This window comes from Rana temporaria, chromosome 1 (assembly GCF_905171775.1).
Source record: "Rana temporaria chromosome 1, aRanTem1.1, whole genome shotgun sequence".
Taxonomy (NCBI): domain Eukaryota; kingdom Metazoa; phylum Chordata; class Amphibia; order Anura; family Ranidae; genus Rana; species Rana temporaria.
In genome coordinates this window covers 292,023,038-292,048,664 of record NC_053489.1, presented here as the reverse complement: position 1 = coordinate 292,048,664, position 25,627 = coordinate 292,023,038, and the positions used below count along the sequence as shown (strand labels likewise).

The window sequence follows — 25,627 nt, the reverse complement described above, 5'->3', positions numbered from 1 at the left end:
CTCCTCCTCCTTTCTGAGCACCTGCTCTGGGTTTACATTGGAGGTTGGAAGGCTGGCAGGCTGCCAAGCCTCTTCTAGGAGGGGGAGCAGAATAAATTGAGCTGCTGAAATTGAACTGAAAGTACTTAATGCTGTAAATGTTAAGGATGACGCTGCAGCTTAAGGTTCACGTGTTTTAAAGCTTTTTAACTACATGTTAAGCATATGTTAATATTTGAGTATCTATAGCTTGGCCACAGTTCTGCTTTGAAGCAGGATAGCAAGTACTGATATTTTGAGAACACGACTGACTGTGCAGTAAACTAATCCTTGAATGTGATGGTTGCATTTTTTTGGGCCTTTTTTTTCACCTTTTTTTCACCTTGTGTTCAGAGTTGTAAAGACTACTAAAGCCTATGTCAATATATATATATATATATATTTGCATTTATAAACGTGGCTGTGTATATACAAAGCGGTGCATGGGCTGCGGTCTAAGGCAGCAGGGCTTTCAGGGGCAGCACTTAACCAACCACACATACAGAAATACATTCCTGTACATAATAAAGGGTGCCTGCCTGCCTGCCAGTGCCATCTAGATGGGTTCCATTGTTACCATCCATGCACAACGTGTGCATTTTTATTGGTGGAATAGTGTACTGCAAATTTAAAGTTCACTCATTCTGGGTGTATTGTCTCGTAAGTTATTAGGGTGACAATTTTCATTCTATTTTTAGTGGTTAGTTATATGCGTACTGATGCATTCTTTGGCCTTTCTGCCCCCAGTTTCAGCATGACTCGTGCATTTATAATGACTGATCTTGTGTGATACCAGGGCTATCCAGTTGGGGTAATGTGGGGAATACTATATGTTTTTGACCCAGGGGTCAGGAAGTAAAAACCAGATCTTGTATACAAACTTACTTGGTAGTTAACTCGCTTACAGAGTCATGTCATTTAGCCGACATACTGGTGGATGCGTAAGTATTTTCTTATTATTTTTGTCTGTTGCACTGTTTAAACGTGCCTGTAGATTTGTTGTTGTTAGAAACATTTCTAGTTTTGCTATTATGTATGAAATGTCTGATGTGTTTGCGTGATGCCATTAGTGACCCCTCTTCCATACAACTCTGGCACTTTTAGATGCGGCTGAAAAACAATCTAGATGAAGTTACTGCAGCAGGAACATGCCAAGACCATGCCATCGAGACTCACAGAAACTGGATGCAGCATGGAGGTGACATGTTCATTTTGAGGAAAGGGTTGGAAGGATGTGAAATGGGGAGTAAGTGTTTATTGTATAGTTGGCAATTCTTGTAAACCCAGTCCACTAGGAAAGTCATAAGGTCCATAAAGCATAGAATGTATTTAATCATCGTCTTTATTAAAATATGTAAAGTCGGTGTAAAAAGCCATATAAGGCTGTTAAATAATTGAACACTGCTATCAAGGACAAACCTGTTAGGGGGTGGATTACAGGTGCCTGAATCACCCTTTTAGACTGCATTTACTGTTGTCAAGCATTCCCTTTTGTAGGCCTTTTCAAAAGCAGGACATTTTAAATGTGTCATTCTGTATATTGTATATTAGGTATCAGCATAATGTGAATTAATAAATGTCCAAGTTAAAATGTAACTGTGCTTGCTCCAATCCCTAATACTTGTATTGCAACCAGTAGAAATGCATTTTTGATCAGAATACAATATATTTTAGTTTAGCAGTACAGTAAAACCTTGGATTGAGAGTAACTTGGTTTAAGAGCATTTTGCAAGACAAACACATTTTTAAAATACATTTCGACTTAATAAACAAGCGGTCTTGATATACAAGTAGCATCATGTCACAACTCAGTATAAAAAAAAAAAAAAGAAAGGCGCCTCTAAGTGTAGCAATATGGTTACATTTAATCAAGGTACAACATTTAGCAACTGTCATCGTTGATGATTAAAACAGGCACATCTAAGTATGCAAGAAAGGATTTACCTCATCTAAATGACTAATACTGCCTGTGCATCCCATCCCGGATACGTATAGTAAAAAAGGATTCCTCAAGGGTTGGATTTTAAATGGACCGCAGGCAGGAGTAAGTTTAAAAATTACAAATTTATTAAGCAGCACAAATGACATACAACAAGAAAAAATATGAATTGTCAGTAATGGAGACCTCCTGCGACAGTGGCCATGAGGTTTGAAAATACAGGTCAGTCTCTTTCATGAATGTCTCCAGATAAGTCTACTACACAGCATCGGAACACGGCTCTGGTTTGATACACCCTCCACGAGCAATACTCTTTCACAAGCTGAGTTTTATGCTAGCTGCCATATTAAAGCCTTCAAACGATCACAAGCAACCTTTGGGAACACATACCAGCCCATAGCATTTGGGTTGACACTCCCCGTCTGGCCCTGACAGATCCTTTGATTCTATACTACTTGAATGTCTGTCCCTTGCCGGTGGAATGTTTTATTTGGAAGTCACAGCTTTTGAAGTGTTGAAGCGTCAGACACCAGCCTGCGGGCTCCCCTTTTCAGCTGGTCTCCACATCTGTATCCCGTTTATATGTCTTTATTACTGGCAATTCATGTTTTTCTTGTTGTATATCATTTGTGCTACTTAAGAAATTTGTAATATTTATACTTGCCACTGCCTGCGGTCCATTTTAAAATCCCATCCTTGAGAAATCCTTTTTTACTAAGTATGCAGGCAGTAAAGCTGTCTACATAGACCATCCTCCGCACCACCATCGACTGCGTCCCTTCCATGCTGCACTCCACAAGCGCTTCAAGCCTCGCTTTCAGATCGCTCTACTGGAGGGTAGTCTTCCCGGTCAAGATTGGAGACTTACAGCGGTGAGAGCCGGCGGTGTGGACAGTTTTACCTTGGATGCCTATTTAGATGTGCCTCTTTTATTCATCAACCATGTGAGTTGAGAAAATGTTGTACCATCATTAAATGTAACCATATTGCTACACTTGGAGGCACCTCGCTTCTCTTTTATGCTTCTAATTCCCTTGTGGATGGACATTTTATGGTTACACAACTCATCACATTGCTATATTCTTTTTATATGGACTATAAATGAATAAATGGTTGTGGAACAAATCCAGTTTCTATTATTTCGAGTTATATAAGAATGCTTTGGATTACAAGCATGTTTCCAGAGCGAATTATGCTCGCAATCCAAGGTTTTACTGTATTTGTAAAAAAATAAGTTGGCCAAATATACAAGCAGAACACAAGAATCTGATTCCAAGAAACATTAACGCTCGTTAGATAAGATAGATGCAGGGAGTTTAGTCAGACCTCCTTGTAGTGCAGTTTTAATTAGGTCTATCTAAACCCAAAAACAAAAATGTTATATATCGTAGCTTAGGCTGGGTTCACACTACGGTTTTCCCGTCCGTCAGCCGCATACGATTTATATGAAAAAACGTATGCGGCTGAAACGGACGGGAACGTATGGAACCGCACATATGTACGTTTTCCATTGACATTAATGTTAAAGGAAAACGTATGCGGTTGCCATACTGTTTTAAAAACGACCGCAAAACCGTGGTTGAACACGGTTTTGCGTACGTTTAAAAAACGTTTTGCCAGCAAATCGTACGCACCCGGATGCATCTGGGTGCATACGATTTGCAATGCATTCTCTATCTATACGTTTTCCCGTCCGGGCCCGTACGTTTTCAATACTGAAATCGTATGCGGCTGACGGACGGGAAAACCGTAGTGTGAACCCAGCCTTACCAGTCTTTAGACGTAGTGGCTGCGTTAGTATTTTTTTAGGTTGTTTTCTTTACTTTCACTTGATCCTTTGAATAACCCTATTTCCTGTCCCTTCATGCCTACTTCTTAATTTCTCCACTGTATCTATGAGGGAGTTATGATTGTCACACAGGCTGGATTCCAAACATGTCTGCCTTAGTTCATCCCAATTACATTTTTGTACTTTATTTTCAGCTCACAGGAAGTGACAAGGACATTTTTTGGCAAGAATAACGGGTATTTTGTGTGCTTGCTGAAAAATGTTCTTTGCATAATAAGTTAAAACAAATCCAACCACACCTATGCAATATATTACAGTGTTGTATTTGGGTTTTGATATGCTTTAAAATACCAGTGTTTTATTTAGAAAACAACTTACACAAGATAAAATAAATCGAGCATAAAAAAACAAAAACAAATTCCATGCATACAAGCTTTACCCCTTTTCTGCCCAGCCATGGTTCCCCGTTAATGGGGTCTGTATGCATCAGGGGATGGATCAGCAATCATGTGACCACTGTGGTTGGCTGTCAAAGTGGTCACATAATTGTGACCCACTGGGGACCGAGATATGTCTTTGACGGCTCCATCACTGTACTGAGAGTTCGCAGTAAACACTCCCTCAGCATAGAAACATCGGCCACCCAGTGACAGATATGTACACCCTATGGGCGTAAAGCCCATAGCACATAGTGGTTACGTTGGTGGCAACAGGTTAATATAAAAAAAACATGTGGAAAGTACATCAGATCGTAGCAAAAGATCAGGAAATACGGCTCATTGTTTTGACTTTTCTGTACTGATACAAGATGAAGTTGTTTGGGAGCCAGGGGATGTTGCACTTTGCACAATATTATTGCTCTTTGTACTGCTTTTAAAAAAACGTAATATTTTACAATGAGAAAACAAGCAAAGCATAGACAGCAGGGCATTGACAGGTACACTTCTGTTTCTTTGCTACTGCACGAATCAGAATGTTATGTTGCATTGAATAATTCAAAGCTAATGCTACATAGTGTTATACAAGAGCTTTGCTGTAAAATAAAAATAAAAGGTTTGGTTGCTATCTGTATTACTATTGTTAAAGCATTATTTGTTTTACTGCAGTATATTTGGACCAGTTATAACTGTGCCACCATTTCGAACAGTCTTCTCTGTTCTCTAGATTGTGCCTCTTTATTAATAAATGAATAACATTATGTTGCAAGGTTTATCAAAACCAGAGAGTGTTCATGAAAATCTGTTTTTTTTTTTTTTTGCATAGCGTGATGTACTTTTTGTCTGTTATTGTGGGGACACCCATGGGAATGTTTATTGAATACTTTTGGATCACTTTAAAGTGGTAGAAACGTTTTTAACCTTCCTAGCGGTATTCCCGTGTTTAGCTTGGGGTGGAATTTCAGTACCATTAGTGGTATCCCCGAGCCAGACTCGGGATCGCATCGCAGTATCTAGGCAAAGTAACTTACCTTGTCCCCTGGATCCTGCAATGTCTCCCAGCTATGTAAGCAAGCTGTCTCCTCACTCGATTCACATAGTACCGAGTGCCGCAGAGCTCCGTTACCTGCGACGTTGCGAAACACACAATGGCGGAGATCGGCGGAAAATTCAAAAAAGTAAAAACACACAATACATACAGTATACTGTAATCTTACAGATTACAGTACTGTATACAATAATTGCACACCCCCTTTGTCCCTAGTGGTCTGTCCAGTGACCTGCATGCACTTTTATATAATAAAGACAGTTTTTTCTGCCTGGAAACTGGAGATTGTCCATAACAACCAAAAAGTGGTCCTTTATGTCAAAAGTGGTTTTGGACCAGCTAGAAAACGGCAATAATAAATTAGAATCACTTGCAGACTTGAGCGATAGCCATTTGTGGGGAAATTTGTTTTCAAACACTGAAAGTAATGACAGCGACAATTCTGCAACTGAGCAGATTTCAGTGTTTTTGATTTGATTACATTATTGAATAATTGTTATTATTATTATATTATTATTTGTTATAATTATTTATAGTTATTCATTATATTATAATTTATTATTTTGTGTTTCAAACTTTATCATACCCGGGATGTCTACTAGACTCTTGTTTGGACAGATTTAAGTGAGTTATTCTTAAGAATTACAGGCCTACAATATAAAACGCCAAATTTCCTTGCAAAATAATTGTACCGCTTTCACCACCTAAAATCCGACATAATCATACTGCCAGGGAGGTTAAGACCAACATTTTTTGTTCACCTGCAAGGCCATATCGTAATGTGCTAGTAGTATGTACCACATACTAGCACATTATAAGACATACCTTAAAAAAAATCCCTCTAGCAGCACAGAGGCTTTCATCTTTGCCCAGTCTTCCTTCTGGGTTCAGGGACTCCGGCTGTCTGATTGGCCGAGCCGTGGTGACATGCACGTGTTGGAGTCTCAGCCACGGCACAATGCTCTGAAGAAAAGTCGCAGGTTTGTCGTTCCTTGAGAGTGCATGCACCGGTGATGTCACCGGCTGCTGCTTGCTAGAATGTCTCCCTAACAGTGCATGTTTAGGAGATAGTCCTTCTACCTACCGGTAGTTTACTACCACTTTAAAGTGAACTTATGAGAATGGAAATATGGGAGCTGACATTGCTGACTTGTTTTTGCATACATTGGGCCTGTCATTGTGATCCTTGCTTCGCCTGCCTACTGAGTCATTGACCTGGAACAAGCATTTAAGAGTTATGATTTTAAGAAGTCACAGTCTGCATGCTTGCTTCACAACAGTGTCAGTGGATAGAAAAATCAGGATTGCTATTCTGGAGCCTGCATTTTTAAATCCAAGTAAACAAAGATGTCTCCCATGTTCCCAGTCTCACAGATTTACATAAAAATATACCTATAATTTAAGTATTTTATTTTTTTTTACAAATAACCCAATTATTTGAGATTAGGCATATAGGTCATATCAGAAAGTGCAACAGGTTATTCCTGGGATCCAAGCGTCCTCTTGTCCCAAACTTCAATGCAAAATTCAACTTTTCCAAATCTTAAAGATGAAATGCCGCGTACACACGATCATTTTTCGGGTTGTAAAAAGCAAAGTTTTTTAAAAATGTAATTTAAAATGATCGTGTGTGGGCTTCAGAGCATTTTTCGGTTTCTGAAAAACGGGCAAAAAAAAATTCGAACATGCTCTATTTTTTCACGACGTTTTAAACTATGTCATTTTTCGGGTTGTAAAAAATTATTGTGTGTGGGCTTTAACGACGTGAAATACCCGCGCATGCTCAGAAGCAAGTTATGAGACGGAAGCGCTCGTTCTGGTAAAACTAGCGTTCGTAATGGGTTAAGCACATTCATCAAGCTGTAACAGACAGAAAAGCGCAAATCGTCTTTTACAAACACGAAATCAGCTAAAGCAACCCAAAGGGTGGCGTCATCCGAATGAAACTTCCCCTTTATAGTGCCGTTGTACGTCACCACGCTTTGCTAGAGCATTTTTTTTTTTTAACGATCATGTGTAGGCAACGTCATTTTAATGATCGGGTTGAAAAAAACTTTTTTTCTAGAACCTGAAAAACTTTGTTTATTACAACCGAAAAATGATCGTGTGTACGCGGCATAACTCCTACAACACCTTTTAGTAGGTCAGCACATTGAAAGTAGCTTCTGGGATTTCGATGAGCACTGGCTTCTCTAATCTACACACCACAATTCAAAGTTTAGATGGTGGGGATAAGAATTGTGCATCACTGCCCATTTGTAGGCATTAGGATGTGTTCATCAGGGGGGGACTTGCTTTCACATAATTTCGTTTTACTAATATATGGTACTTTTTTTTTCTTTTTATTGGTTGAACTAGATGGACTTTTTTAACTAGACCAGACAGATGTAACTGTATATACAGATAGGTTGCTTTAGAAACTACTTATAAATGTATTATGTGAGACCCACCCAAGACACACATTATTATATTTTTTTCAAGTCAGCACAAATAGGTCTACATCTAATTGATAGGTTTCAAATGACATTTTGACATTTGTAACACTTTATTTGTTGCATAGAAGATTTGAGTAAGTGTTCAAGTTTAATAGTTGTTATTTAAAGTGTATGTACATCCTAGCAATTCATTATTTAATCCCTTGGTCTGGTACATTTTCCATTCAAAGCCTTTTCTTTTATCTATTTGATAAATGCAAAAAACCTGTTGATCTGACCAGAAATAGTTTGAACTAACTTCTTATACACTCAGTAAGCATTGTTCTCATTTTTTCTGTGCACTACAGAATACCCATTTCCTTATGTTATAGAGAAGAGGAGAGAGCCATGTGTCTTTTCACAATTCACATCTTGCTCTACTGTTACAAGGCTTCCCCTCTGTATATGCAGTACAGTAGGTGAGCATTGTCACCCTAGGGTTGTTAGTGTGATACTGGCAGGATTACTAGGTGAACATAAAGGAAAACAATAGCCCGAAAAAAGGAAACTATTGCAGCCCTATTGTCACTTAAGAACTAGTAAGCTGCAATATATTACATTTTTGGTATTGTTCTAGATATGCATTAAGGAGGCCAATAGCTATTCTACGCTGCTAACTGTGGGATACGCTTGGCATTGGCTTTGTCCAGTGATCTAAAACCAAAGTCGTATTTTGCTTTTTAGTGCCCCAGCACTATATGATTTGCTATCAGGTCATTTCTGGACATACATGTACCCTTTGCCTTCTATGAAATATTCTTTCTATCTCTATGTATAATAACATTTTCTGTAAAGTGGTTAATCCTCTAAAATAGCTCCTGTTTTCAAAGACATTTGACGAAAAAGGGAGCAAATTCAGCAATAGCCGTGCCACTTCTATTTGCCCCATGATCACTTGAATTTATTTTGTGATGATTTTGTAACATATCAGTTTAACAGTTTTTGGTCTACTTTTTTCTACCAAGTACACTACATGATTAATTCACTTCATCTTTCTATTTATAATAATTGGCACCATACACACATGCAAATTAAATGTCTAATCATTCAACATTTGTCTGATAAGCATTCATGGAGTGATATTATATTTAATCTGAAAAGGAAAACGGTATTTATTTATAATTTTATTTGTATTTTTGTGATCTGATGGAAAGTGTGTTTCCATGGTAATGGTTTAAATGATGTGACTGAACGAAGTTAAAGAAAAATGTAAATATATATATATATATATATATATATATATATATATATATATATATATATATATAATTTTGGAACTTTTCCATACAACTATGATTTAAAAGACGGTTTATTAAAGGTGAAAGCTAAAAACACACGTACTTGTAACATTGAAATACCTACCACTGGCACCCTTTTACCTTCCACATCCCGTAAGCCTGATGTTATATATAAAAAAAAAAGAACGCCAGTGCTAAACAATTACAACATTTATCGGCGTATAACACGCACTCTAACTTTAAGATGGAAGTTTCAGGAAAAAAACTTTCTACAGCCCCCTGCGTATAACATGCAGGCACAGTTTAGCCTTTATTTTCAGGGTAAAAAAGTAAGTGTTATACGCCAATAAATACAGTACTTACTGCTATCAATCAGATTTAAATTTACCTTGATAGTCTGAAGAATGGTGAATCAGAAGGCAGACCATTATAGAGCCCTGAATAAGGAATTATACTTCTACTGCCACTGCGGGATGTTGTCTGAATTCTTGCTGCAGGAGGTTACCAAGGTTTTAGATTTAGGTAAACTGTTGCTGCATTTACCGGATAGCAATAATGGCTCAATGTTCATCAGCAGTCTAATGATGACTCTAAAGTCAACATGTTATCCACCTAGATTGTCTATCCTTTTATGTTTTCCTCCATTATGAAATATTGGTCAGGACTGCTAATATTTTTGGCCTATACTAGCAAGTTATTTGGTTAATTATGTACTCTGTATGGTCTCCTACCCTTTAATTCTTCATTATTTACCCTTTACATTTGACAGCAATCAGCCAAGTGTTGGCTGGTAGTTGTCAAAACTGATGCTCTGTTTATTTATTTTTTACATATCTTTAACATCATGCAGAGAAAGATTTACATACAGATTAGGGCAGGAAGAGGTTAGATCATTGTGCATTAAGAAGATCCTAAATCTATGTAAGAATCTCTGTCAGTTCTGCAATCCTGACATACTCCACTTGGATGTTACCATTCTACATGTGCTTTATGTACATATGCAAACGATATCTAGACCGCTGCATGTGAATATTGTAAAATATACTGTACCTAGCATTTCAAGGAAGGCACATCTTTTTGCTGTGATATGTATTATATTTTACAAAGGAGAATTTTATTTAAAATGTTTTATACTTTGCTGATTCCTGCACAATATATTGCTGTCACTACAGGGATCTTATAAAGTAAATGTTGTTTTCCTCACTCTCTTAAAAAAAAAAAAAAAAAAAACCTTTTAAGATCTTGAATTTAGCTTAATAATCAGTTTGATAATGTTCAAGGGACTATGAGTAACTGTGGTCTTTCTGTAACATAGGTGGTTTGTGCATTTTGGGTCTATACAGGGCCATGTACTAGGTCTTCATTACATTTGTTAGTAGATCTCATTTTAGCCTTCCTTGTCCCAGCATCAAATGTCACATTTGTTAGAACCTAAATGTGATTCATTTGAACTGGCAGCACATTTGCCATTTGATCTGACTCTAGTTTGTGATGTAGTTTATCGATTGGTGCTGTGCGGTAAAGCTGCTGTTTTTTCATTGTAATTAAAATCCAATAGCTGAAGTGATAAAATGTGAGAGCTTTGTTCTCTAGCTTGTTCCTTTTTCTGTAGATGCTGGGTCACGTCAGCATTAAGTAAATGCCTATTCATTAGGTCCATTATCACCCCTCTAAGGGGGCTATGGCTAATGCCTGACCCCTGCCATTCTTTACTCTCTGGTTTCCATTGATCCATTTTTAAGGTAGAATTTCTTGAATTTTATAAAATGAATTTAACGGCTATTTTCAAAGTCAATTTGGAAAGTGTAGTGAAAGATCAATAAGAATATTTTAAGCTAACTGAATGTTTAATACAGACACACATTCATTTTTCTTTACATTTCTTTCATTTTTTTTCATTTGAGAACTAGACTTTTTTTTTATGTTTTCTGATACAAAATGCCATTTTAACATATATGTTTTTGTATAGTAAACATAGAGTATGCATATTCAGTACATACAAGAATACTGTATTTTTTAAAAAGGCTAAACTTTTGTTTATCTGAATGTGTTTTTTGTTCTTTGTTTTTAATATTTCAAATTCAGAAATGACCTAAATCTTTTTCCAAAGAAATTTTTAGAAACTGGTTAAAAAGTATGAAATTGTTCTGTGTTTTGAACACAACTAGCCTACTTCCTATTACTGCACCAGCCAGTTTCATGAATGTCACAATTTTCTTTTCGTTGTCAGAATCACCTCCATTACTGTGTAGTAGATTGTAAAGTCATGACTGCAACCATATGTACCCCTTAGGCCTTCATTCAATGAAAAACCTACATATGCAGATTAATAAAACTCATAATGGCTCAACCTGCTTTTTTTCTTATTTTTTTTTTTTCAGTTGAGCAAAAATATTATTGTTCAAGGGAATGGGGAATACCAGTTTGAATATACAACCTCTGGTACAAAGTATGGAATCACCGCTCTTGGAAAATGTTCATTCAAATTGTTTAATTGTGTAGAAAAAAACTAATTACAGACATGTCTCAAAACTATTTTCATTTAACATTCCAGCCTTCTGGCTTTAAGAAACTCTTACAAAAAAGAAAAGGAAACTATCATCTATTGCAACTGTTTTGCAGATCAAGCAGAGGAGAAAAATATGAAATCTCAAAATTCTGAGTAAACTATTAGGCCCCCTCACACGATCGGACCGTTCAGGTCCGCCTGTCAGTTTTTTTTTGCGGACCGGAATGGCCACTCCATGCAATCCTATGAAGCGTTGAATGTCAGCGGAGACATGTCCGCTGACATCCGATCTGCCAAAATCAGATGTATGGTGATACGTCCCCATCCGTCCAAATCGGATCGGGTGAGATCTGATCAAAACGGACATGCTGCCGTTTTGATCATATCTCCCCATAGGAGACAGCGGTACTGCACAGGCCCCTCCACGCTCAGTGAGCAGAGAGGGACTTGTCATCCGCCGGCTCAGCGGAGATCAGCAGAGAGATCTCCCGCTGAGCCAGCAGGAGCTGGCGGACTCCGTAGCCTTGTGTGAAAGAAGCCTTATGGAATCATCATGTACTTTGCATAAAACAAACATCTGCATCAGATTACATCCTGAAAAATGTCATCATCATCATCAAACATCCTTTCAATTGATGGAATAAAACAAGTGTCCAAAATCCCAATATAAACTTGTGCCTGTATTGAAGATTTGATTGCCATCTTATCCATACCTTTACCTGACATGCAACCTTATGTCATCAATGATTGTGGAAATGTGCATGTTTTCTTCGGGAAGTCGTCTTGATACATTTTATTGGAACGGCACCAAACAAAAGTTAAATAGAATGTTAAATATAGTTTTGAGGCATGTCTGTGATTAGTTTTTTCTCTAGACAATTAAACAATTAAATGAACATTTGCCAATATTGTCGATTCCATACTTTTTGCCAGGGGTTGTAGCACTTTTAATAGCTATTAATACCTCAACTGTTGTGATGTTTGTAATTTATTGCTGTGCACTACAATAAAAGGAACTTTCTTCTTTCATTGACAGAGAGAAAAAAATGCTTCAGTCTAGTACTCTTGTACTGCTGCCTACTCCATCCATTGTGCTCCAGCATCCTGGGTGATTAAGGTGGATGTAAACAATGTACAGTATAAGATGTCCATCATCTGTGCCCAGTCTTGCCACACAGAGTTAATCCAGGTCTGAGCAATCCTCTTTTATTGTTCAGTGAAATAAAACAGTCTTAGGCCCCATACACACGAGAGGATTTATCCGCGAATACGGTCCAGCGGACCGTTTCCGCGGATAAATCCTCTCGAGGATTTGTGCGGATTTCTATACGATGGAGTGTACTCACCATCGCATTGAAATCCGCGCCAAAATCCTCTGGCGATGACGCGTCGCGCCGTCGCCGCGATTATGACGCGGCGACGTGCGCGACGCTGTCATATAAGGAATTCCACGCATGCGTCGAATCATTACGACGCATGCGGGGGATCCCTTCGGACGGATGGATCCGGTGAGTCTATACAGACCAGCGAATCCATCCGTTGGGATGGATTCCAGCGGATAGATTTGTTTAGCATGTCGGCAAATATTTATCTGCTGGAATCCATCCCAGGGGATAAATATCCGCGGAAAAAGATCCGCTGGAGTGTACACACCATAGGATCTATCCGCTGAAACACATTCGCTGGGATTTTTCAGCGGATGGATTCCATCGTGTGTATGGGGCCTTACAGAGAAAAACCTTAGTCTGTTCCGCCCCCTTAATTTCCATCCCCACTCATTTGTGTCCGCTGACACCCGTCTGCCATGCGATCTGCTAAAAACAGACGTATGGTGGTTCACCATCCGTCTTATCAGATCGGATAAGACGGATTCCATAGGAATCAGCGGCTCTCTGACAGGCCCCTCCCCGCTTAGTAAGCAGAGATGGACCTGTCATCCATCGGCTCAATGAAGATCAAGGGAGCGATTTCCTGTTGAGCTGGTGGACTCCGCTGAGCGGATCCGCCTAATATGGAAGGCGTTTAACAGAGGTTCTAGTTTATTGTTACATTTGTGCCATTGGATACACTCTACAAGGTTAGAGTGCTACGGCAGTTGTGCATTGTTGACCACACTAAACTGAAACAGAATTGGATTATCTCTGTTTCTGCTGTTTTATGTTGAGCAGATAACCTGCCGATTGTTACATTTATACAACTTTTTACAAGCTACAGTGTGACTGATTTACTAAAGGAGTAAAGCATGTTCACTTTGCAAAGTGATTTTTCACATGGTGATTGAGTTTATGCTGTGATGACTTCTATCATCCAGTCAAGTGCAAGCAAAAATCTTTATTTGCACTTGATTGGGTCTTATTTGCAAAGTGATTTTCTACCACATTTACTAAGCTAAATGACAATTTGCTTGCAAAGTAAAAATTTATTTTGCAGAGTGAACATTCTCTGCTTCTTTAAATCAACCCTATTTCTATGGAAGTTGTTTCTTGTAGAGAGAACCAAACTGTCTTCTTACCCGATTTGAGCCTAATACACACTGTGAGTTTTTTTTCCCGTTCAACCCAGCGGGCTGAACGGACAAAAAAACCTGAAGAGCTCGGGAGGAGATCCTGTACTAACAAGCTGATTAGTAATACAGCAATATTCCCTACAGTTATTGTGTTCTGGCAGGGGGATGGCAGGATGCTGATCGGCAGACCTTTTTTGGTCATGTCAGACCGGCAGCAGTACACACGGACTGAATGTCGGTTTCTATTGAACCGGTTGCTACTACCCGATATTTGGCCTGTGTGTATACAGCCCTTTACTGGAAATCTCCTAGTGAAATCTCCACTGAAATCTGTATTATGCTATCTATCCGTGTATTCCTTGAATAATACTGATGTTATAGCCTTGCTATTATGGGACTTTAACTCATCTTGGTCCCCAACTGCGTATTGTATAGGTACTATATAAATCTGGTTTGTATAAATGGCTAATCCTGACCACACGACTTGCAGTAGGAGGTTTTGGGGTTTAATGTGCTATAGACAACATTGTCTTATTTGAATTCTAACAGTATACCACGATCACAATCTTGAAAATCACAGCCAGATGATTGGTAGTTAGCACCCTCAGCTTGCCAACCCGCCATCTGCAGAGCCTCAAACACAGTGGAGTCATTTGGAAGCAACGGGGTGATTTCTTTTTTTGCAATGGAGACAGAGCTGGCTGCGGAAGGAGCTGGTGGCTGCATCAGCTGATACTTCCTCTGTTGTTCTGGCTGCAATCCCAGGCGGGTGATATCAACTGCCCTCCATCTCTCTGTATCCCTGCCTTAGCAGGTTAAAGCGGAGGTTCACCCAAAAAGTAAACCTCCGCTTTTTGGATCCCTCCCCCCTCCGGTGTCACATTTGACACCTTTCAGGGGGGAGGGGGGTGCAGATACCTGTCTGAGACCGGTATTTTCACCACTTCCGGGTTCGGGTCCCCACGGGGAATCCAGCCTGGCACATCATTCCCCCCCCCCTGCTGTCTTCTGGGAAACACTGTTCCCATGAGAGAGCGGGGACCAGTGACGGTGTCTTGTCACATTCCGCTCCTCACAGATTGCTCCAGATGTGACGTTCCGTCGCCGCCATCTTGTTACACCCCACACCATTGCACAGTAATGATTGAGTGAGAAGGGGGCACGCGGACATCTTGTTGCACCCCCCGGAGTTTTGGATTTCACAGTTATTTTCAACACAAAACGGAGCTTATATGTTTAAATACAGTATTTTGAAATCCGACATGTTGAATGTGAAAATCAGATGTGTTCTGTCACATTAGCAACCATGTAAGGTCAGCAGGTTTGCTGCTGCTTTTAAAAATTAACATGTAAACAGTCCGTCGGATTTCCAAATACTGTATTTAAGCACATAAGCTCAGTTTTGTGTTGAAAATAACTGAAATATAAAACTCCGGTGGGTGTAACAAGATGTCCGCTTGCCCACTTCTCACTCTATCATTACTGTGCAGGAGTGTGGGGTGTAGCAAGATGGCGGCGACAAAAGGTCACTTCCGGAGCATTCTGTGATGGGGAGCGGAATGTTACATTACACCGGCGTGCTGCGATCCTCTCGCATGCGCAGTAGGGAATCGTGCAGTGAAGCCGCAAGGCTTCATTTCCTGATTCCCTCACCGAGGATGGCGGCGGAAGCAGTCGAGGACCGAGCGATTGCTCAGCCTCGGCTGCTGACATCGCGGGTGCGCTGGACAGGTAAGTGTCCATTTTTTAAAAGTCAGCAGCTGACGTATTTGTAGCTGCTGGCTTTTAAAAAACAAAATTGGCTTAACCTCCGCTTTAATGGGGTCGCTCTGCAAGCACCCTGCAGCCATCTAAAGTACAGCAACCAAATCGTTAAAACAGATGGTGAGAAGGCATTGTATCACTTCCTCACCACCTACTTTAACGTCTTGAGTCCAGCACAAGGATGCTGCAACCACGTGCATTGCAATTGGTTGTGGGCCACTGGCAGAGTGGCTTGAATGGGTCGCAATTGCCCGCTAAATGCTTCAGTGTGTTCATTACTGCAGCAGCACATGTGCACCCTCAGCTGCTGCCTTTGCAGCTAAAGTTGACCACACATGGATCGAAAGTCGGCCTGTTCAGCAGAAACCAGATTAATTTTGATTCATGTATGGGCTAGTTGGTTGTACACAAGTTGATTTATTCATCGACCTGCGTACAACCAGCCTGTTGGCTTTTTCCTGAAAGATCAGTGCCAGCAGTTATTGCATATAAAGTCAGGTTTTCCCCTTTGTTCCAAAAAAGGTTGTCAGTACATTTTAGTAGAGCATAGATAGAGGCACATTATTTAAGAAGCTGTTCTCCAATCAACACAACTGTTTTACTGCCAACCTCAAAAGAAACTTTGTGCATTCAGTAAAATCCCTGCGCTGAGAATACTCTAGAAATAGATGGATGAGTGATTTAACTCCCACATTTTCCTTATTAGTAAAGTATCAACATAATTAAACCATTACCTTTCAAGCATTTATTCTGAGCTTCAGCAGTATTTGCATTATGTGCTTGCAGCAGGAAAAAAATAATCAGTCATTTCAGTTCCATGGTCCATTTGTAGTCAGTCTGAGGAGCACTTGACAAACCTTTCTGTGCTGTGTATTCATCCAGCCAGCACTGACAAATCCCTGAGAATTAACTGGTTTATTGTTGTACCTTTTTTATGTCTTAATATAGATTATAGCAAAAGTTCTGTTCCTTTGCATCTACTCATAAATTGATAACATCTATGCTAATTAACAATTAGAACTTGCCATAAGATGCGTATTTTAGCTTGGCTGTTTGACCTTTTGTTTTTAAACCCGGTCCCTGGTTACATCTTAGAAATTGTGTTAAATATCTACTTTCATTATATTATCATGCACTTCCTAGATTAATTAGTTACCCTTTCTACTTTAACTTATTCCTTTATTAATTATATATTATAATTAGAGTTACGGCTATATAGCTGTCAATTTTGCATTACCCAGTGTAGGTCTGTTCTGATAACGTTTTTAAATGATCTTTTCCTTTTCTTAGCCAAATTGGACCTGATTTTTGAAGCACTTAAGACATCCTAAAGTGGCTTTAACAAGCCTTGAGTTGGACTGCAGCTTAATAAATTGGGCCCATTATATTTATCATATCTTTATTAGTGGGGCCATTTATGGCATATACTGTAATGTTCAATTTATTTCCATAATGATTGTTATTTCAGTAAAGCGAGCCAGTAGCTGAAAGTAACAATCCCATTACTGAAATAATGAACATTACTGAAAAAACATGAGTTATAGCTTAGTTGACCCAATAGTAGCTAATGTTTTAGTTACGTTTTTTCAGCACATTTTCTAACATTAACATACACACAGACAGAATCTTAGCTCTGCTTATGGTTTAAAGTGATACTAAAGTATTTTTTGTGTTTAAAAACAACAAACATGTTACACTTACCTGCTCTGCGCAGTGGTTTTTCTCTGGTGCCTCGCCGGTTGTCGTGGCCCCTCACTCCTTCTGAGTACCCCCACAGCAAGCAGCTTGCTCTGGGGACTCCCGAGCCAAGCTGCTGCTCGGTGTGTCCATTCAGATACAGAGCCGTGGCTCCGCCCTGCCCCCTCTCTCTTCTCATTGGCCCATTTACTTTGATTTGACAACAGTAGACAATGGCGCTCCCTCTGCCAATAACGAGGGAGTGTTCCTGGACAAACAAAGCTCTTGTGCAACATCGTTGGATTGAGATGGGGCTCAGGCAAGTATGAGGGGCTGAAGGGGGCTGCTGCACACATGTTTTTTAATTTTATCTTAATTTATCTTTGTTTTATTTCTGTTCAGCCCAACTGGTTACTGTAAAATTGACACTGGCAGTGAAGGGGTTAACCAGGAAGGGGGTGCTGTATGGGTTAAGTGTGCCCTAAGGGAGTGATTCTTACTGTGGGGGGCGTGGCTGGGCGTGTGACGTCACTGATTGTCTTTCCCTATGACAGGGAACAGACGTTCAGTGACAGGCTCACTAGGAAGCACGGGGAGAGGTTTGTTTACACTTACCTCTCCCCGTTCTTCCTCTCTGTGATCCGATCACGGGACACCGGCGGCGATCGGGGTCCGCTGTTCCTGCGGGGTTGGTCACAGAGAAGAGGACCGAGTCGCGAGCACGCCGGCAGCGGCACGCTCGCGACCCACGGCTGGGATCTTAAAGGGGACGTACATGTACGCCCTTGTGCTCAGCCATGCCATTCTGCTGACGTATATCGTCGTGCGGCAGTCCTCAAGCGATTAATAAAAGACGCTGCTTTTGACAGCCAGTACCTGCATCAGACTCATCCAGAGTTAGTTTTATTTGGTACTGGCATTTAGGGCTGCAACTAAAGATTATTTTCATAATCGATTAGTTGGCCGATTATTGTTTCGATTAATCGATTATTGGATAATAGCCTTAAAAAAAAATGTTTACTTTTTTTAGGCCAATTTGTTGTTGGGCAGATTACAAAACACAAATTGCCCCAAAAACACATTACATGCTTTTCTGAAGCTTCTCCATTGAAGTATATTGAACCAAAAAACAAACAAAATAGCACCGCCCTTTCCAAATACGCATCAGCTGAAAAAAAATCATGGATGTGAACGTGTCCCATAGCAAACCATGTAAATGAACTGTAGTGTGTTTCTGCAAAAAGCACCAAAAAACAGAGGTGAGATGTTTGGTAACATAATGGGGTTACAAAAACAAAAATAAGTACAAAAAAAGAGCAAATAATCGCTACTGTAAGGGGTTCATTTTTTTACTGTGGGATAGTGAAAGTAATATTTAGTAGAGATTTGCTTTTTTGTACTATAAAGGGCTAATTTTTGTTTTTTTTAACCCCATTATGTTACTGGCCGATTAATCAATTATGAAAATTGTAATCGATTTAATTTCATAATCGATTAGTTGACGCAATATAGTTAACATATACATATTTAAAGACACAAATTTCAGACATCCAGGCGTCCGGACTGCTTTTGTACACTTTGTTTTATGTTAGTTCATGTCTTTAGGGCTGCAACTAACGATTATTTTCATAATCGATTAGTTGGCCGATTATTGTTTAGATTAATCGGATAATAGCCTTTAAAAAAAAAAAAATATGCATTTTTACATTTTTTTGGGGCTAATTTGTTGTTGGGCAGATTACAAAACACAAATTGCCGCAAAAACACATTCCATGCTTTTCTGCAGCTTCTCCATTGAAGTATATTTAACGAAAAAAAATAGCACCGTTTTGCGTTAAAAGTCCAAGCCCTTTCCAAATACGCAGCAGCTGAAAAAAAAATCATGGATGTGAACGTGTCCCATAGGAAAAAATGTAAATGAACTGTAGTGTGTTTCTGCAAAAAGCACCAAAAAACAGAGGTGTGAACCCAGGCCTGAGATGTTTAGTAACATAATGGGGGGTTAAAAAAAACAAAAATAAGTACAAAAAGAGCAAATAATTGCTGCTGTAAGGGGTTATTTTTTTTACTGTGGGACAGTGAAAGTAATATTTACAGTAGCGATGTGCTTTTTTGTACTATAAAGGGCTAATTTTAGTTTTTAACCCCATTATGTTACTGGCCGATTAATCGATTATGAAAATTGTAATCGATTAATTTCATAATCGATAAGTTGTGGATTAATCGATTAGTTGTTTCGGCCCTACATGTCTTTATATGTTGTTTGTCTGCATGTACACAATAAACATTGTTTATTGGTGCAACACTGGCCAGCATCGAGAAGCTCGTTTTTGTGATTGGCTATTTGAAGCATTATGCTGTAATTTTTTCTACCTAGGGATTTTCCATACAATAAATGTAATATATTTTCTATTTATACCCTGATTATTGTCTGTTACTACCTTTAGTAGCCCCTTATATCTCTGGGGTCCCTCTGTTTCTTTGAGTCTCCCCATGTGATATTAACCATTTTTCTGCATATTGTTTTGGCTACGGCAGTTACCTCCTATAGGAGGCATGACTACTAACAGGGACCCTAGGTCTATTGAGCAGCATTTTTTACAAGGGTATATTCAACCGTTGGTGTACAGTTTAGAATAGAGCCTGTTAACCTAATCAGTATGTCTTTGGATCAAGGGAGGACCTGCAAGCATAAGGGGAGCATGCAAACTCAATGCAGTAGTGCCCTAACCATAATTCGAACCAAGGGCTCTACTGCTGCAAGACATGAGTGCTAACCAGTAAGCCACTGTGATGCGTTGATATCGCAAAATCACCTTTTCAGTCCTGGAATGCTATTGATTTGTGAAGGCTGTAATGTGAAGTCTGAACAATGGTTTGTGAGCTTTTCATCTAGCAGATAAAAATGCAATGTTGGCGCTATTCACACACTCATACACAAAATAACATCTGTCCCAGAAGCATGATGGCCTTTTTACAAGCCACAGAGCAACCAGGTCAATCTAATCACTTTATCCTGAATGCCCAGGGCTGAAAAATGTTTATTGATTCAAAAGTAATTACGATACATTTTCCAAGTACTTGCCAAGTGTCTGTGTGCTCCATTGTTTTGATATCAAGCTTGTGTTTTGGTTGCGAGACTGCTATCGTTTAGTGACATATTTAATAGTCAGATCCTTTGTAAGTATATGTTTAGCGCCAGCGTGATATTCCCTTTGTCAGCAGCAGGTCTATTCGATACTTATTGCTTGTTGTGAATGTTTTTAATTATTTTAAGGCTTGGTGTGATTTCTGAGAGACAAATGAAAACCATACAGTGAAATGCTTTCTTTCATAGCACCGGTAGCTGCTGGAGTATTGTGAATAATAGAAAATGAACACCTAGCTGGCAAGTATGCTTTACAGGGCAGCTTTAAATCAAGCAAACTAAGGTAAATTGCAGGCATTCAGCTTCACTTAAAGGAATTTCCATTGCCAAAGAAGGTGGATTTCTGATCCAGACTTCATAGTGTAGTAACACAGAACGTTTGCATGGGCACACAAGCCTGCTTATACAGTATAACAACTGGACCAATCCCGATGTATGCTTGGACATTGGTTTGTATAAGCCTAAAGCCTCGTACACACGACTGGTTTTCCTGCCAGGAAAACTGCCAGGAGAGCCTTTGGCCGGGAAAAACAGGCCATGTGTGTGCTGTCTCGCGGTTTTCCCGACACCGGTTTTAAACCAAGCATACACACGGCCGGGATTCCTGGACAAAGCTCTCCCTGCAGTTTTCCCGACGGGAAACCCGGCCGTGTGTCCGCAGGGAAACTTACCAAGCAGGTTCTTGGGTTTTCCCGTCGGGATTGCCGACGGACTTTATACCACCGGGAATCCCGGTCGTGTGTACAGGGCGTTAGTCAATATTAAATATTGTCCCAGATTGGCAGTAAAATCTATTTCTTCCTGCAGGACTCTACTCATGGTACTCCTGGATAGCTTTTTACTGTATACCTTTGGCAAGGACATACATAGAATTGCAACTTTATACATAAAAGGAACATCAGTTGGTTTTTATTAAAATGTTCTAGTCCCTTTTCCTCAAATGTATTTGCTGTAAACCCCAAATAAACAGAAACATGCGTTTTACCTACCACACCTGGCAACTGCTGTGAGTTTTCTGCCTTGGTTTATTAGGAGGAGGGCCTGGTTTATGGCCCTGTTGTTCTGGCAGCTACAGTTTTCCTCCTGTTCTGTGCAGCTGAGCACATGTCTTATAGCAAAGAATTTTTCAAAACATTAGGCAGAATATTGTCAGGTTAAATTCTAGCAAGTGTAAAAATGAAATGTAAAAATCCAGATATTACAGTTAACTCAGTGTGGAGAAAAAGACACCTTTCTGTCGTGAGTCTTAGGGGAGCCAGAGGGGAGTCAGTCACTGTCAGACAGTCACGTTTCTCCACTTGGCATTTGTTCACATATCAGCACGTTTAAAGGTCTCCATTTATGTCAATGACGAAATAGCTGCCAGTTTCCATCTGTTCTAAACTGCACAGGACTGAATCTTTGTTTACACTATTACTCTCTATGACACTGAGCACCACCACTTTTTTAATGATGGCTTATTCATTGTAGTGATTAATTTTATCTTTCCTGTGAAAATGCCATGCGATGGGCTGAATCTTCCTCCTGAAAAAATATGAAAGCCTCCTATGCAGAAGATATCAAAAGACAAATTCTGTTCACCAAAGTATTTGATAGATTTACCCTTTGCGATAAGGAGCTGGGTATTTTTAACTGACAATTCCGTGGTCGTGCGACGCTGTACCCAAATAAAATGTATGTTCTTCCCCCACCCCCCACAAATAGAGCTTTCTTTTGGTGGTATTTGATCACCTCTGCATGTTTTATTTTTTGCATTATAAACACAAAAATAAGGCCGTCAATTTTAAAGAAAAAAAAAAACAATATTTTTACTTTCTGATATAAAACCTATCCAATAAAAAAAAATAGAGAAAAATCGAATTTCTTCATAAATTTAGGCTAGTATGTATTCTGGAAAAAAAAATTGGGGAAAAAAATTCCCGTAAAGCATAAATTTACTGGTTTGTCCAAAAGTTATAGCGTCTACAAACCATGAACTATTTGTATTTTATTTATTTTTGCTAGTAATGGCAGCGATCAGCGACTTCTAGCGGGACTGTCATATTATGGCGGACATTCTGACACTTTTTGGAGACCAGTGACATTAATACAGTGATCAGTGTTACAAAATATGCACTTTCACTGTAATAAAGACACTTGCAGGGAAGAGGTTATCATCAGGGGTGATCAAAAGATTAACTGTGTGCCTAACCAGTGTTTTACTACACTGTGGGAGGTGTTTTTACTAGGGGAAGAGGTGAAATTGATTCCCTGCTTTGCAGAGACACAAATGTCATCTCTTCCCTCCTGTCAGAATGGCGATCTGCCTTGTTTGCATAGGCAGACTGCTGTTTTGCCTCTCTGCTTGATGATCGGCGGGTGCTTGCGGACATCGAGCATGCGCGGCCCATACCTGGAAGAGTCTGATCACGTATAAATACGTGAATTGGCGCAGAGGTGCCGCCCTTTAGCAGTAAAACTTTTATTGCAAATGCAAAATTATTTATTTTGGACTAAAGAGCAATTCTAAGGCAAAACACAAATCCAGTCAGTGGGATGCTAATGCTGTTCAGCAAACTGCGCTAGCGTGAGATGGTTTGCCTAAAAGACACTGGCTAAAAGAGATTTAGTAGGCTGCTATTACTGAGCCCGCCTTGTGATTTAATCATTTTCTGTGCGGTCATGCTAAGCACCTCACAGACTAATTTTTGAAGCCTTTACTTTGCAACTCCCGCTCTCTGCTGCTTCTGTCGCTTAATCACATTCAATCCTCCTAGACAGGTTTAATTCTCATTGGTGGCTGTTAGAAATGTCTTAGTGCATCCAATTTTTACAAAGGGTTCCTGTATGGGAAAGAACACACAGAGCCTGCAATAGAGGGTGCATTTGGTAATACCTGTCTTGCATCATAAGCATAATACTTCTTCTACATCATAAGCATGGGTTTCCAAATCAACAGATTAAAAATGAACTGGGGTGATTTGATGCACTACAGCTATGTTTCACAACAGGAAGTAACACGAGATCTCTCTAAAGTGCGAGGAATTTCCTTCTTATACAATTGTCACCACAATAAGATTTCCTCTTACTTCCTGTTCCCACGACAATGCAAACATTTTGGATTTCCATCACTTATGCCTTGTATACACATGAAAAAGATCCGTCTTGAGTCCGTCGGAAGTCCGACGGAAAGATAGAGATCAGGTTCTCTAGCTAAGGTCCGTCCGTTGGACTTCCGAGAAAAAAAGTCAAATGGAGGCTATACACGGCCGGATTTTCCGAGAAAAAAGCCTGTCTGACTTTTTTTCTTGGAAAGTCCGGTCGTGTGTACAAGGCATTACTCTGTAGGAGACAATTTTCCCAGTGAAGGCATAGACAGCAATAAAAACAGACAGAGGTTCAAACCCAGCCGTCAGAATACAATATCTTGACAGGAGTGATTCCCCCATCCACTTTGACGGGATGGATGGGGCAATCGGGTCTTTTTTTTTTCTGTTTAGGCCACTGGGTTGAATAAAAAAAAAACACTAATGTATGGGCTGCCTTAAGCCCCGTACACACGGCCGAGGAACTCGACGTGCCAAACACATCGAGTTCCTCGGCGTGTTCAGTCCTGGAGCCGCCGAGTAGCTCGGCGGGCCGAGTTCTTCCATAGAACAACGAGGAAATAGAGAACATGTTCTCTATTTCCTCACCGAGGTCCTCGTCGGCTTCCTCGGCCGAAAGTGTACACACGGCCGGGTTTCTCGGCAGAATTCAGCTCTGAACCGAGTTTCTGGCTGAATTCTGAAGTCTTAGGCCCCGTCGTGTGTACGGGGCCTAAGACTGTTGCTGCCCATGTGTAACTCATGGTTACATTTTAAATTTTCCCTGGAGAATACCTTCAAGTTATTTATTTATAGATTAACGATTACATGTAGGTTTATTATGAGCCAAATAGAAGTGTAGTCAGGAAAAAAATCCTATTATAGTGGATGGTGTGACACAGGAGCATATAAAAATCAGCATATTTTATAAGATTTGAATGGATAATGAAAAGTCCCATGTTTGCTTATTAACATGATAAAGTCATTTTATTGAGGCTTCTTTTAGGAATAAATTAACTGATTCCCCCACCATTAAATTATAGGTAATTGATTAAAGCTGTGAAATTGCTGTGACAGTTTTCATGTTCCCTCCCACGCACTGAAAGAATACGTGAATGTGATAAAAGCATTGAATATACCTGCGCTGCTCATGTCTAGCACAGCACATTTGGGAGAAATACTGTGTACCGAATTGTCTTTCTGCTGCATGCATAACATTACTTTAGTTTAGTAGACATCAGGATCATGTTCCTTCCATTCTACGTTAGCAATTTTTTTTTATAAATTAATGTATTGATTAACCGATTCATCAAAATGGTTTTAAATTCCATATTTCATTCTTTTTCCAGTATCTAAATAGATTTTTATTACAGGTGCTATATCTTTACATGAGCCAAGTAACAGATGGCACCTGCTCTAATGTCATCCAGTAGCTTCTGCTTATAAAAGATACGATTGTCTGTTGTATTATAGGAGACATTTTTGGCTGTCTAAGTGCCGGTTCACACTACAGCGACTTGGGATCTGACTTGTCAGATCTCTAGTTGCCCCAAGTCGCTGGACATAAGAAATTCCATTGAAGTGAATGAGAGCTGTCTTAATGTACACTACTGAAGTTGCTCCGACTTCAGAAAAGGTTCCTGTACTACTTCAAGGGACTTCTAGGCAACTTGTACCCATTGATTTCAATGGAAGTTGCCTCCAAAGTCGGATCACTGTCTTAACTGAAGCAACTTTACAGGAAAAGAAAATAGTTTATCCAGGCAAACCCCTCCCTCCCACAGAGCTGATTATTCTGTGATTGGCCACAGCCAAAGTCACCTGTCCTGGAGGTAGCTTTGAATTTCTCAAAGTCACGCTGAAGTCGCCTCCAAATCGCCTTGCAAAGTCGCGCTGTAAGTTGGGTTGCCCCTGTGTGAACCGACACTAAGGGAGCCAGGCCTTTTTCTCACACTGTTAGAATGTTATTTTTATTTAGTTTAATATTGGTGACGTAGAAAATATCCCTATTGAGA

At 39.7% G+C, this 25,627-nt stretch overlaps 1 protein-coding gene across 1 annotated transcript in view; it reads left to right on the top strand.

The window, feature by feature from the left end:
- The first annotated feature begins 573 nt into the window (after positions 1 to 573).
- The window catches only part of RFX3 (regulatory factor X3), a 266,612-nt gene continuing 241,558 nt past the window's right edge, over positions 574 to 25,627 (top strand). The window contains exon 1 of the mRNA XM_040357345.1: positions 574 to 1,264. Coding sequence (XP_040213279.1) covers positions 1,123 to 1,264 — 142 coding nt within the window. The 5' untranslated portion in view covers positions 574 to 1,122. The remainder of the gene's footprint in view (positions 1,265 to 25,627) is intronic.